The 14,322-nt window shown below is 44.8% G+C and overlaps 1 protein-coding gene across 1 annotated transcript; it reads right to left on the reverse strand.

Moving 5' to 3' along the window:
• Positions 1 to 855: 855 nt before the first annotated feature.
• LRRC58 (leucine rich repeat containing 58) lies at positions 856 to 10,065 on the reverse strand. The gene is made up of 4 exons (XM_035097149.3): positions 8,587 to 10,065; positions 7,327 to 7,455; positions 5,800 to 6,077; positions 856 to 4,364 (listed from the first exon to the last, which is right to left on the reverse strand). Exons 1-4 carry the CDS (start codon positions 9,213 to 9,215, stop codon positions 4,156 to 4,158), a joined length of 1,245 nt encoding a protein of 414 aa, XP_034953040.3. The 5' UTR covers positions 9,216 to 10,065; the 3' UTR covers positions 856 to 4,155.
• Between the last annotated feature and the right edge of the window lie 4,257 nt (positions 10,066 to 14,322).

The following is a 14,322-nucleotide window of genomic DNA, read 5'->3' on the forward strand; positions in this document are numbered from 1 at the left end:
GAAGGTTAAGAACCTGTTAAGGAGTTCTAGGAGAAATGTTTGCAATGGGCACAAGTTCCCATGTGAGCTCAGGAGTCAAACATTTTGCAAAGTGGCCCCTTGTGCCAAAGTGCGCTTTCTCCATAGCTACCCATCACCAGAGTTTGCCTTTGCAAACTCAAGGGTACGTGACACATGGCTAGAGAGAAATTGCCCCATTACTGCATTTTCCGAGTCCATAGCCTGCTGGAGGTGCATGTTGTGATTGGAGGTTGTGCTACACTATTCCAACACAGTGTTGCAAATTTATTTCATTTGCTCCCTTCCGCCTATGTTCAATAGGAGGAAAAATACTTGCATCTCACACACACACACACACACACACACACACACACACACACACACACACACACATTGAGTAAAGTTGAAATGTCACTGTGGGTGTACTTCTGAAATTTATGCTGTGGAAAATTATGCCCTGCGCTTTTATACTAATTTGTCAGCCACCTTGAGGGTGTTCAGGTCAAAAGGCAGGTTATAAATCCTATAAATAGAGGTGATAAAAATATCATTTTAACAGAATACAGAAAAGAGCTCATTTTTTGTGGGGGGGGGCAGGGAGAAGGGGGGGGGCATCCTTTCACTACAAGAAATCATTGTGTGAGCTTCCACTAGCAAGACTCATTAGTTGAATCCATCCCAAACACTGGAACACCAGCCAAGCTATTTGCCACTTCTCCCCACAAACAAAAAGAAAATATTTTAAAATTATATACAGTACAGATTACACACTGGGGGAGGTGGGCATTTTGCAGCACACATATCCAGGTACAATGACTTCACATAAGGACAAAACAGACACTTAAGAGTCCGGTGCAAGTTTTAAATAATTATTTGATTTAGTGTTCAAAAGCTCCTTAACAATTCATAATGACATACTCTTAGAAATACAGTACTTTGCATATCTAGCAAAGTGAAGTTATACAAACACAAGGCACCTTTAAAACTTGGTAAAGCAAATATAAGGCACATGATTAAATTTAACAAGAGAATTAGGTGAAACCTCTGGATCAGAGTTCACTGTGCAATCAAGCATGCTAGATAAACAAGCAACGTAGTTTGACCGGAAAGTTTTTTGAAGACGGGAATTATTTTTAAACCACACCACACTCCAGCTCATCTGTTTGAAGTGTCCAAAGAGCTTTTTCAAGCAGTGAAAAACACATCTCACTGGTGCAGTTTAAGATGATTAAAATGACTCTTTGAAGTCAGTAACAAAGCAGCACTGTAAGGATTAAGTTTCATTACTTCCCATCGGTTAAATCCCTCCCATTCATTGCCACTAACTAAAGAGGACCAAGATCCCCGCCTTGCCAAGCGATCCAAATAAGCTTTCAATAAAAAGAGAAAAAGATCAGGAAGGCCATTCAGAGCCCCATGAGAAAGTGCATGAGTACCTTTGAAGGCATACTGAAAGATTCTGCAAATCCTAACCAGAGAGAAGCAGGAAGACTGGAAACTGTATAAATTGCTTCCAGTCAAGTAGCTATTTTGTCCTCAAAGCCTTCCCTACTGATCTTAAAACATTACACTTGCATTTACAAACAGCCCATCTGTTGTTTTTTTGGCTAAAGAGATGGCAGGAGGAAGAAACAGCAGGAAAAATGGAATTATTTATTCACTTTCAGGGTTAGCTTAAATGAGAATAGTAGCTAAAGCAATGAGGATGCTTTGATGAAGGCTAAAAATGCCTGTTTGGTAGTGAAGATTCATACAGACAGCAGCTTTGGCTAATATTCTGAACACCAAATCAGAATAATCTCACATATTAAGGGTTGGAAAGGAAAGTATGTACTCTCCAGGCTTATTATCAAAGATGCTAGAAAATTCATCAAGATAGACTGGAGGTAAGAGGTGCACCTGGGTGGGGCTAACAGTATGTAACAAACAATTTTACTTCATTTATTCACAGATTCAATCCTACATAAGAACCACTAAGAAGGAAACACGCTGATAATTCATGGCTCAAGCGACAAGATTTAATTTGGTATCGTGATGAAAAACACGCTGCTATGAAATTGTGGGGTTTTTCCACTGTATGTTATTGAACTAAAAGTTGGGTGATTTGATTCATTTTCTAACACGTATATCCTGCCTTTCTTCCACCATGGAATCGAAGGCTAAATGAAGCAGGGAAGCGGGAGTGGGAGTGGGAGGGCTGTCAAATATCAAATCAGAAAAGGGCAAATGCTCATTCTTCAGCAAGAAAGAATAGCAATTTACGTTATTATAAGCATGAGTATTTGTGGGTCATCTCCAAGAGAACAGTTCCAACATCAGTATAGAGAAGGATTAGCACATTAGGAAATTCTAGGAAAGAATAAATATTATTCCATACTCAAGAGCCCACAAGCATCCACCCTGCTAAGTGTGTTCATGTTTCTCCATAGATCTATCCATTCTAAACAAAGCTTTCACTAGGCACAGGAATGTCAAGAGATGGGTAGAAACAGAACTGCATGCAGATCCAAACTTTATCACAAGAACTAGTCTCTCAAGACTCTTCCTAATAGCCCTGTCTACAAGAGCAGCAGTAGGATTCCCTTCTCACTCAACTGCTCTGTGCTAAGGGCTTTTCTAGATGTGATTTCTTCTCCAAGCCCTGGTACCAAATCCAAATGTAATTCCTCAAAACAGTGTTTCCATTGCAAATAGATAACTTTTCTCAGCATTAGCCCACAATACTAAATTCATTGTTCAAAAAATGAACTCTCTGCTCAGCGAAAGCAGAAAATCTTGAGAAAAGTCACTGTGGATCTTCAACAAAAACAAGTGACAGAAACAGGTAAAAGGTGTGTGGAAACACCTGTCACTTGAAGAGTAGCAGCACATCCTTTGAATTTACAGATCTATTGAAACTGAGTGCTGTGTGACGTTGGCAACTGTTAGAACTACTGGTATATCTAGTGATCAATGAAAATTCCTATCTGTCTGTTATTCAATAGAATTTTTTTAATACTTAAAAAAATCTTCTACAGAGGCTAGACACTTGCCTATTGTACATGATAGAATCTCCAACAGTGACAAATAAGCACAGAAGTGGGCAAAATCCACAGGAAGCCAAAACTAATATGAGAAAGACAAACTGAGTTGCAAGACGGAGAGAAGAGTCAAGTGTATGACATAAAAAACCTTTGCTTTGAAGGGAACAGGAAAGATTGTAGTATTGGTAGAAACGCCTGACTCTTCAGAGTTCTATAGCTGCAAGGCATCACATTATTCTAACCACCGAAGTTTACGACGTAGCCATGCTCTTTGAGCAAATATTGTCGAAAGCATAAAATTCTTAAAGAATGGCACCTCTGTGTATAAGAACCAAGCTGGAAGCAAAGGATTAGTTTGCAATTTACTAGTTAGTTAAGCTTTTGCTTCAGATGGACTTAGACCAGGGCAAGTAATTCTTGGACCACACAGGGAAAAGCTGGTGAGACTCAGGAATTATCACAGATAGTTATATAAGGACAGTGATGTAGCAACTGTAACAAAAAGGAGAAAGTCCAAAGAAGGCACTAATGCTGTAGTGCAAAGCAATGTAATATAATGAAAAGCACAGTTCTGTTACTAGAGCAGAACACCTGGTTATAGGCAGTCAGCCAAAGTAGTATCAGAATTAAGATATTTCTGTACTTTGGAGGAATGTTGTTAAAAATAAAGAGCAAGCACCTCAATTGAGAGAGAGCAATGTTCAAGTATGGCAGATGCAGCTGTTAACACTGGGGAGTTGCCACCCTGCACTATCATATCATTATTTGTTTTATCACAGTGACAAAGATCAGTCTACTTCATCCTTATTCTCAGTACTGAAGCACTCAAGGCACCCTTTCAACTGGTCTCCAGTGCCAAAAGTCCTAAAATGTCTAACCCTAGAATTATTTCCCCAATAGCATTACCTTCAAAGGTTCCTGTGTCAATTTCCACCCAAATGCACAAAGAAATTTAGCCTCTCAGGACACACTGCCCAAACTATTCTGTTTGGCCACCCACATTTCTATGAGCCACAAAGTAGAGACAGGTCAAGGTAAAGTTCCTAGGATGTCTCTTGCACAGCACCAGACACCGTAGTTCCACAACTGCTTTACTTTACACGATTCACATCTAGTCTTTTCCTTCCTTCTCTTAGCCAAGAAGAACTTTTTGCATCCTGCGTGCTGCAACAATGGCTTCATCTTCTGAATCAGACTCACTCTGGGAAGTAGAACTTTGAGATGCAGAACTGCACGGGGAAGAGCACTCTGGCGAACATAGGTAGTGCATCAGAGGAAGGCGGTACTTCCCACAGAAGTCAACAAATTTGATTTGTCGGACACAGCTGTCAAAATAGACTCCTATGGGCAAAAGAAACGTAGTTTAAGACAACAAATGCTTTCGTATTTATAGTTAAAGTGTGCATGTATAATAATAATAGTAGTAACAGTAATAATAATAATATATTATTTATACCCCGCCCATCTGGCTGAGTCTCCCCAGCCACTCTGGGCGGCTCCCAATTGAATATTAAAACAATACAATGTATCTTATTTGTATAATTCCTATGCAATATTCAACTGTGTCCAGTCAGCACAAAGAATTCCGTTAGCACAATGGGACTTCCCCCCTCTTCTTCCCTTGCATCCGCCCCGAATCTGTTCCTAAGGGTTAGGGGGAACCCCCTTAATAGATTGAAGGGGTGCACAGGGGGAGGGGGGAAAGTCCTATTGCACAAGCAAAGTCTTTGTGCTGATTACACAGCCTTTCTGCAAAAGGCACTAACAAACAGGAAAACCCTGTTGCTGGTTTAGGAAGTCTCTGGTTTTAAACTGATGGGCCAGAAAGCAGAAGTGGGTTATGACCCATCCTAACTAGGTTGAATGAGTGGCACCATTCTCTTTTTCCCTCTTGACGATGGGAAGGTATTTTTAAAGAAACAGGTGAAGGGGTACTACTGGTTGCCAGTTGCTGCACTAGGTGGACCGAAGACAAAAGCAAATCCTACTAGGAAGTAGGAGAAAAACAAATGGGGAAGACACAGAGATGGAGAAAGATAGATGTAAACAGTAAAATAAATAAAGTCTCATGGTGTGTGTTGCAGTTAACCACTGTTGACACAATTCTATTCAAGTCTACTCTTCACTTCACTGGGGCTTATTCACAGGTAAATGTGTATAGGAGAGCAGCCCAAGGCTCTGTTCTGAAAAGGTTGACGACTCCATTCCTAAATGAAATGAAGTTCTCACAGTTCTGATTTAACACCTATTTCTCCAAATTATCTTCCAGAAAAGTTATTTTTTTGTAGGCAAGAAAAATGCAAGGTTGCCTTGCTGAAGGTTGAGGGCTAGTTTGTTAAGCATATTGTTGGCTCCTATGTAGACAGGGATATATTTTGTACTAGTCTTTAAATTGCTAGGCCCCAATATTAAATAAAAGTGACTGAGTAGCCTCACATGTGAAAAGCAATTTAGTTCCTCAAGTGTCAGCTTTAGAAATAAACCTGAACAATTTGTGCACTAAGCCAAGTCAAGGCTGGACTTTGCACGTCATCCAAGCCAGAACTTATGATTAGCCCAAGCTGTAGCCGAGGTTTGCTCTTGAATGCTGCTCATGCTCACTGAGGAAAGTGTGTAACTATGACAACATGTTTGATCAAACCTTAGGTTGGCTTATTATCATGGCGGTAAAAAGGAACGGGGAGGAACAAAGTGGCTGTGAGTTCTCTTCTGGTGCCTGTATGCTTGTGTAGGAAGGTAGTCGGAATGTCTCACAAGAACAGAGAATAGGGCATACCTCCACATTTAGGGTTGGGGCAGTTGCTGGCTAGGCTCAAATAGCGGAGGAGATTCCCAGGGAGGTCACTAGGAACATAGGGAACATTGCGGGTTTTAATGGTGCGTCCAGCCAGTTCCTGGAGACTTGGAGGGTTGTAGGTCAAGTCACGGACAAATCGTACAACCAATGGGTTCCCACGCAAACTCAATTCTTCAAGATGAACTAGATTGAGGATTTCCCGAGGAAGGTATGTCAGCAGGTTATTGTGGAGGCTAAGGGAGCGCAAGGAATGCAACCTGGAAACCAAACATCAGAAAACCTGGGGTAAGCCAATACTATAATTCCAGTCCTCCGGTCCCTCTTTCCCTTACACTTTCCATAGGAGAGTCTAAGTCTCCGAGATTAGACCCTGAAAATTCCTTTCAAGAACCCAAACATATGCAGTATGTTTAAAGTGCTTTGTATGTTCAAAGGACATTGGATTGCTGCTTTGATCCAATTGCTTACATCCTGGTTTTTGCTGCAGTGATAATTTCACTTCAAAATTCAGATACCTAAGCCGAGGCACCTAATTTTACCCCCCCAAAACTGGGGAAACTTATTGACTCAAGTATAAGCCGGTTCACCACACCACAAACCGGCGGAGGAGGAAGGAGCAGCCCAAAACAGCTGCTTTCCGGCTGCTTGTTCCTCCACCACCGCCACCGACAGCAGCAAAGGCGAAGGAGGAAGAAGGAGCAGTCCAAAGGGGCTGCTTTCTGGCTGCTCGTTCCTCCTCCTCTGCCGACAGCGAGAGATGGGACCAGCAGCGAGAAAGGGCTCCTTTTGCGCCGCTCGTCCCTCCGCCTCTGCTGCTCGCAAGAGCAGGCATAGGAGCTGCAGTTGGGAGAGGCACAGCGCAGCGCCTCTCCCAACTACGGCTCCTGTGTCTGCCCTTGTGAGAGGCGGGCAGCGGGACCAGTGGTGAGAAAGGGCTCCTTTCGGGCCGCTTGTCCCTCCACCACTGCTGCCCACCTCACTTGAGTATAAGCCAAGGGGGGCCTTTTCAGCATTAAAATGCGCTGAAAAAGTTGGCTCATACTAGAGTATATACGGTAATAACTCCTTTCCCTTCACAGGTCTGCATGATATTATTTCCAAACCATTCAAAGATGTCAAAATAACATGGCTGATACAGAATGCAAAACTGCATAGACAAAACAGCCCTAAACAGAGTACCGTAATAAGAAATCCAAAGGAGACAACTGGATGCAAGATCCAGTATTGCCATTTTTGCGTAAATTTAACAATGCGATTAAGCTGCATGATTTCATTTAGAGACTTTTTCTATAGCACACAAATTGCATGCAGATTGTCATATGTCACAACTGCACAATATGTTTTGCGACATAAGCGTGCTGTGAAATCACAGCTAATCACAACTGGCTTGCACATACAAACAGCTTGCATGCTTCTTCCTACATACAAATACCTGCTGAAGCAGGAGTTACCAGGTTCTGAAGAGCTAGATATATTCAAAACAGTTAAATTGCTTGAAATACTCACTGTGCCAATTGAGGGGGAATACTCTGTATCTTGTTATCACACAGGACTAGGTAATTTAGTAAAGACAGATTAGCCAGCTCTGGTGGAATTGAAGTAATGAAGTTTCCTCCAAGGTACAAAAACTCCAAACTGGAAGACAAAGAGAGAAGCGACACAAAAAGTTTATAGTAATGGTTTCTCTCCGCTCAGAATTTCAAATCACAACACAACCCGCTTTTGGAAAGAACACGGTGCAAAGGATGAGATTTTACATAAGAGTGTCTGAAAGCAGAGCCATGAGAAAGGTGAAGCACCCACCTCGGGCGGCCGAAGTGCAAGAGGCAGCACTCAGTCTGCTCCACCGCAGAGCCGGCCCACCCATGAGACAAGATGAAGCACCCACCTTGGGGGGCTAAAGTGCAAAAAGGTGGCCCCACCACGAGGGAGGCATTGTGCTGTGTGGGGAAGCTGAGCAGTGACATAAGTGTGAGGGATGTGGCAGCATGGGGTGGCAATTCCCATATCGCTTCGGGTGGCAGGATGGGATGGGTGGCCCCTGGCTGACAAGAGATGCAGTTGAACTGAGGGGTAGGGTGGCCACGATTATTATTACAGTCAAACCTTGGTTCCCGAGTGGCTTAGTTGCCAAACAAATCAACTCCCGAAAAACGCAAACCTGGAAGTAAGTGTTCCGGATGGCAAACATTTTTTCAGAAGCCGGACATCCGACGCGGCTTCTGCCTGAGTTCAGGAAGCTCCTGCAGCCAATTGGAAGCCATGCCTTGGTTTTTGAACAGTTTCAAGGGTCAAACAGACTCCCACAATGGATTAAGTTCGAGAACCGAGGTACCTTAGGTTACGTATCCCTCTGGATATGTAATCTTTGGGTTGCGAACGCGGCAAACCTGGAAGTGTATACTTCTGGGTTTTGCCGTGCACGTATGTGCAGAAGGGCGCCTCCGGTTATGGACTTTTCGGGATACGGCCGGGCCTCCGGAACGGATCCCGTCCGTACCCAGAAGTACCACTGTATTATTATTATTATTTATTGAATTTATATACAGCACTATGCGGGGGGGGGTGACTCAGGGCGGATCACAGACTTAAATCAAGATCTAAAACCACAAAATACCTAATAAAAATAAAAAACAACAACCCAATAAGCCAGCCATGCTTTGCGTGGGGAGGAGATGCTGCACTGGGGGGGGGGGTTCATCATAGGCGCATTCGAGGGCCAAGCCAAACGGCCCGCCACTTCCCTCAGCCCCTCGCCCACCTCACCTGCTGAGCTCCTGTATGGCGGGCGGGATGCCCTGGAGCCGGTTGCTGCCCAGGCTAAGGCTCTGCAGGCGGCGCAGGCCCAGCAGCGAGGCCGGCACCTGGGTGAAGCGGTTGCCGCTGAGGTTGAGGACTCGCAAGGTGCGGGCGAGCGGGGCTCCGGCCAGGCCCTTCGGGAAGGAGCCGTCGGCGCCCAGCCGGTTGTTCTTGGCCAGCAGCGTGTGGAGCCTCGCTAGTTCCAGCAGCTCCGGGCCCAGCGCCGACAGCCCTGTCCCGCTCACGTCCAGCACCTCCAGGGCGGGGAAGCGGCGGCTCAGGCCCGCCGTCAGGCCGCCCTCCGGGGACAGCCAGGACGGCGGCAGCACCAGGCGGCGCGGCGGAGAGGCCTCGCAGGCCCCGCCGCGGGACCCGACGAGCGCGGCCTCTTCTCCCTCGCTCGCTCGGCGGGCCTCCGCCTCGGCCAGGCCCGGCTCTTCCGCCATCTCGGTCCGTATAGGGAGGCGGCCCCGGAACCTGCGCGCTTCGTCCGCTTCGCCTCGCCGCCGCCGCTGCCGCCCCACTTCCGTCCCTATGGCTTCTTGCTTTACACAGGTTCCCGGGTGGCCTCCGCGCGCAGTTTGCAGGCTAGGCATTCCTGAGCATTGGGCATCTATTTTGTGGTGGTGGTGTTGCTGTTGTACCTACCTACCTATTGATGGATTTCTCATAAAGTTTATACATCGCTTGGTCATAAAGCAACGACGCCTCAAAGTGGTGTAGAAAAAGATGAAACAGTGAAATTGAGGGAAATCTGCAACGCTGCTTTGAAAACTGCAGAAGTTAAAATACTGAAACATGATGATTTTATTATTACCACTACTACTATTTATCATCATCACCATCATCATCATCATTAGTAGTACTGTTTATATCTACATACATATCTATTTATTGCCTGCCAACCTACCTATTGGTTTTCTCATGAAATTTATACACTGCTTGATCGCAAAACGAAGCCTCAAAGTGGTGTGCAAAAAAGATGAAACAGTGAAATTGAGTGAAATCTGCAACGCTGCTTTGAAAACTGCAGAAGTTATAATATGCAATTTTAAATTTTAATAATGGAACCCATAAAGGGTAAGGGGGGAGTCTCGAGATTCAGAGTAATCTCTATATATGGATGTCTATTTGGACTGTTACAAAATTATTTTTGTAAAATCAAATAAAAATGATTTTTTAAAAATGAAAACAGCAGAAGTTAAAATACTGAAACCGATTATTATTATTATTTCTACAAACCTGCCTATGTATTTATTGTCAACCTGTATATTTGTTTCTCTCATTTATCTATTTATTTATTTCATAAAAATTATACACCATTGTAAAACACCACCACCACCACGAACTTTCAAAGTGGTTTACAAAAAGATGAAACGGTGAAATTGAGGAAAAGCCACAATGTTGCTTTAAAAACGGAGTAGAAGTTAAAATACAGAAACTATTCTTATTATTTTACCTACCTGCTTATCTATTTATTGTCTGTCTACCTACCTTACCTATTTGTTTCTCTCGTTTATCTGTTTCTCTGATAAAATTTGTACGCTGCTTCATTGTAAAACAACACTGCCCCAAAGCGATTTACAAAAAGATAAAATGACGAATCAGAATTATAGATTTGTATAATTGGAAGGGACCGTGTCAGTCATCTACAGTAGTTCAACCCCCTGCATAAATGAAAACATACAAGTGCCATCTGTACACTTCCCTCGTCATATGCAACCAGTGGCAGATCTTGGGGTCTAAAATTTCAGCAGCACTATGTATGACGCCAAAATTCAGTGTCGTCCCCTATTTAAAGGCCATAGATTGTTTAAGAGGAATGTTTTCGCCTTGCCCCTAGTGACATGTAATGATGGTACCAGGCAAGCCTCTCTGGGGAGCATTCCACAGACGGGGAGCCAACACAGAAAAGGCCCGTTCTCATGTTGCCACCCTCCAAACTTCTTGGGTAAAGAGAACACGGAGAAGGGCCTCAGATGACAAGCGCAGGGTCTGGGTCAGTTCATATGGGGAGAGGTTGTCCTTAAGGTATTGAGCCATGTCAGCACCAGCATTTTGTACTGAATGGGCAGCTAGTGCAGTCAGGCCAGGATTGGCATTATACGCTCAGCTCATCTTGCCCCAGTGAGCAACCTGGCCGTCAAATTTTGCAGCAGCATGTGGGTTAGCTTGCTAAAAACAGGAATGTTTTTAGCAGGTGCCGGAAAGTGTATGGTGAAGGTGCCTGCTTCATCTCAATAGGTGGGGAGTTCCAAAGTGGTTCTAAACAACCAACTGCAAGCACATTTGGAAAGCTAATCAGTGTCCCGTACAGTTTCAGATCTCAACTGCACGTTGTGATTTCTACACTGCAGGGGGTTGAACTAGATGACCCTTGGGGTATCTACAATTCTATGAGCTCTTACAGATACAGAACAGGTGTTACCTGACACCTGCAGCAGTGCCAGTTTCACCGTGGGCACATGTTGGGTGAGTGATCTCGTAGGTAAACTGGTCCTAAGTTGTTAAGGATTTTGCATGCTAATAGCAACACCTTGAACTTGGCCCAGCAGCAAATCAGCAAACAGTACAGATATCTGAGCACAGGTGTTTTATGCTGACAAGATCTCACTCTTGTTAGCAGTTGTGCTGTAGCATTCTGCATAACTGCAGCTTGTGTGGTGTAGTGGTTAAGAGCGGTAGACTCGTAATCTGGGGAACCGGGTTCACATCTCCGCTCCTCTGCATGCAGCTGCTAGGTGACCTTGGGCTAGTCACACTTCTCTGAAGTCTCTCAGCCCCACCCACCTCACAGAGTGTTTGTTGTGGGGGAGGACGGGAAAAGGAGATTGTTAGCCGCTTTGAGACTCCTTCGGGTAGTGATAAAGCAGGATATCAAATCCAAACTCTTCTCCTTCTGGATCAAATATAAATTATTATATATTTATTTATACCCTCCCCCCTGAAAGAGACTCAAGGTGGCTTACAGATAAAAATTAAAAACATACAGATTAAAAACATTGGGGGGATCATTAAAAAAACAATTAAGCATAGAATTAAAACTATGTGCACACCCACCCACCCCTTAGAACCATGCAAATAATTACAAAATAAAAAGCAAAGCCCCAGCCCTTACATTAAAAGAAGTCAGTTCCTTGTTGCCACAAGAAAGTCTATGCATTCCTGACATGCAGGAGGTGACAGGGTGGTGATTAGAGATGGGAAGGCCTGGGGGGAAAACAGAAAAATTGGGGAGGAAAACCCTGTCCCCCCTTTTTTTTCCAAATGGAAAAAACAGAAAAAAACCTGGGGTTTTTTCCTAGGCCTTCCCATCTCTAGTGGTGATTGGGCACATTAGACAGGAGGGGCCTGGCCTTGAGTATTCCCTGGCCTGCTCATTTTCCAGACGCGGGACTTGCTTTTTTTGTCTGTTGGGTTTTGGTAGGGAGGAGCTGGATTCCATCACACCATCTGCCACCCGCAATCTGAAGTGTTACGGCCCAAATACAGCTCCTGCCCCACCAATCCTTAGTCACCTGCCTGCCTTGCTTACAACCAGTCCAGGTGGGTGGTACTACCTGCCAGGTTGCTGCTCCTTTTTTTCAGCATTGCCTTTGCAGAACTTGCCAGGGAGCAGGACGGGGGGGGGGGGGGACAAAGCTAGAATTGGCTCTGCCTGTGGCTCTAGCTCCACCTACTGTTGGGCTCCCTGCTCCCCACCCTAACAAGCCCAGTGGAAACCAGGCAGCCTTGCACTCAGGATGTTGTCATCTAGCAAGTCAGTGAGATTAGGCTGAAGGTTGGGACCCAAGTGGATGAGAGTGATGCTGTGTTTTGATGTTTGCAGTGGTGGAATGGTGAGAAGGGGTTGTCTCCCAAACGTGCCTTCAACATTTTACTGTGAAAAGTTCAATCATATTACTTTCAAGGCAGCTTACAAGCAATTTTGTTGTTGTTGTTTAGTAGTGTCCGACTCTTCATGACCCCATGGACCAGAGCACGCCAGGCACTCCTGTCTTCCACTGCCTCCCGCAGTTTGGTCAAACTCATGTTGGTAGCTTTGAGAACACTGTCCAACCATCTTGTCCTCTGCCATCCCCTTCTCCTTGTGCCCTCAATCTTTCCCAGCATCAGGGTCTTTTCCAGGGAGTCTTCTCTTCTCACGAGGTGGCCAAAGTATTGGAGCCTCAGCTTCAGGATCTGTCCTTCCAGTGAGCACTCAGGGCTGATTTCCTTCAGAATGGAGATCTTCTTGCAGTCCATGGGACTCTCAAGAGCAGGCATCCCCAAACTGCGGCCCTCCAGATGTTTTGGGTTACAACTCCCATTATCCGTAGCTAACAGGCCCAGTGGTTGGGGAAGATGGGAATTGTAGTCCAAAGCATCTGGAGGGCCAAAGTTTGGGGATGCCTGCTCACGAGTCTCCTCCAGCACCATAATTCAAAAGCATCAATCCTTCTTTATGGTCCAGCTCTCACTTACAAGCAGCAGGTTGTAGTAATACAAAAAAGCAATTCACACCCACACACCCACCAGCCTTCCGACTCACAGATGGGGGCAGACCAAGCTGCCCTTCATCTCTGAAGTTTCAGGACAACTAGCAATTAAACCTGATTGTCCTCTTCAGTGTTGCAGTTCCAAAGCAGACAGTTCTGAGGGAAATGAAGCCTTGGTCTGGCTCAGGATAAGGGGGATGGGGCACAGCAGTGGTAGAGTCCTTGCTTTGCATGCAGAAAGCGGCAGGTTCAATCTGCAGCATCTCTAGTTAAAAGGATCAGATAGGAGGAAGACAGCCCAGGAGCTAGCTCAGGGGTCAGCAAACTTTTTCAGCAGTGAGCCAGTCCACTGTCCCTCAGACCTTGTGGGAGGCAGGACTATATTTTGAAAAAACAAACAAAATGAATGACTTCCTATGCCCCACAAATCACCCAGAGATGTATTTTTTTAAAAAAGCACACATTCTACTAATGTAAAAACACACTGATTCCCGGACCATCCCCGGGCTGGATTTAGAAGGCGACTGGGCTGGATCCAGCCCCCGGGCCTTAGTTTGCCTACCCATGAGCAAGCTGGACCAATGGTCTGATTCACCCATCCTGTGTTGGGTGGATGCTAGCTTTTTCAAAAATACCCTTCTTTCTTTCTTTCGCAGTTCACAATTGGGTCGCTCATGGATTCTGTTAATTTTCTTCTTTTTTCGTAGCGTGGCAGTTTGGGAAAAGATCCATACTGTGCTTGTGTCTTCTGCATACCAAGCATGTGCCCTACCAACAACCTATGGCTATATGTAGTACATTGGTGCTCCAGCACTTGCACTAGCTCTCCATAGTCTTCTAGGTGTTGCTTAAGATGTTGGTATTGACCTATAAAGCTTGAAGTGGCATACTTAAGATTTGTCTCCAGTTTCTCTTTTCCTAATCTATGGGATTTACCAAAACGTCTATCTTCAGTGTACTATCTGTGCACCAAGTCTAAAATGGCAAACAACCAAGGCACAGCTCCATTTACTCCTTTGCTCTGGAACTTCCTGCCCTGTGAAGACCCTAGCGGTTAAAATGGCACAGTAAAATGCCCTTAACTTCAGGCTGAAAGGGACAGCTAGTAGATTTTTAAATTGTGGGATACTGGGATTATGCTTTCAGGGGATGGAATAAGTGTAGACAAATAGCACGATCATGGTTATTGGAATTTTTTTTGGCACAAACAACAATGCTTCTGATG

Source organism: Zootoca vivipara, chromosome 15 (assembly GCF_965207765.1).
Source record: "Zootoca vivipara chromosome 15, rZooViv2.hap1.1, whole genome shotgun sequence".
NCBI classification, from domain to species: Eukaryota; Metazoa; Chordata; class Lepidosauria; order Squamata; family Lacertidae; genus Zootoca; species Zootoca vivipara.

Excerpts from the sequence above, each read along its gene's own strand:
- LRRC58 (XM_035097149.3), bottom strand. The coding sequence starts at position 9,215 with ATGCCTAGCCTGCAAACTGCGCGCGGAGGCCACCCGGGAACCTGTGTA. Across the intron at positions 6,078-7,326 it reads ATTCCCCCTCAATTGGCACA|GTTGCATTCCTTGCGCTCCC; the intron begins GTGAGTATTTCA and ends TTTGGTTTCCAG. Across the intron at positions 4,365-5,799 it reads CCCCAACCCTAAATGTGGAG|GAGTCTATTTTGACAGCTGT; the intron begins GTATGCCCTATT and ends TTTTGCCCATAG.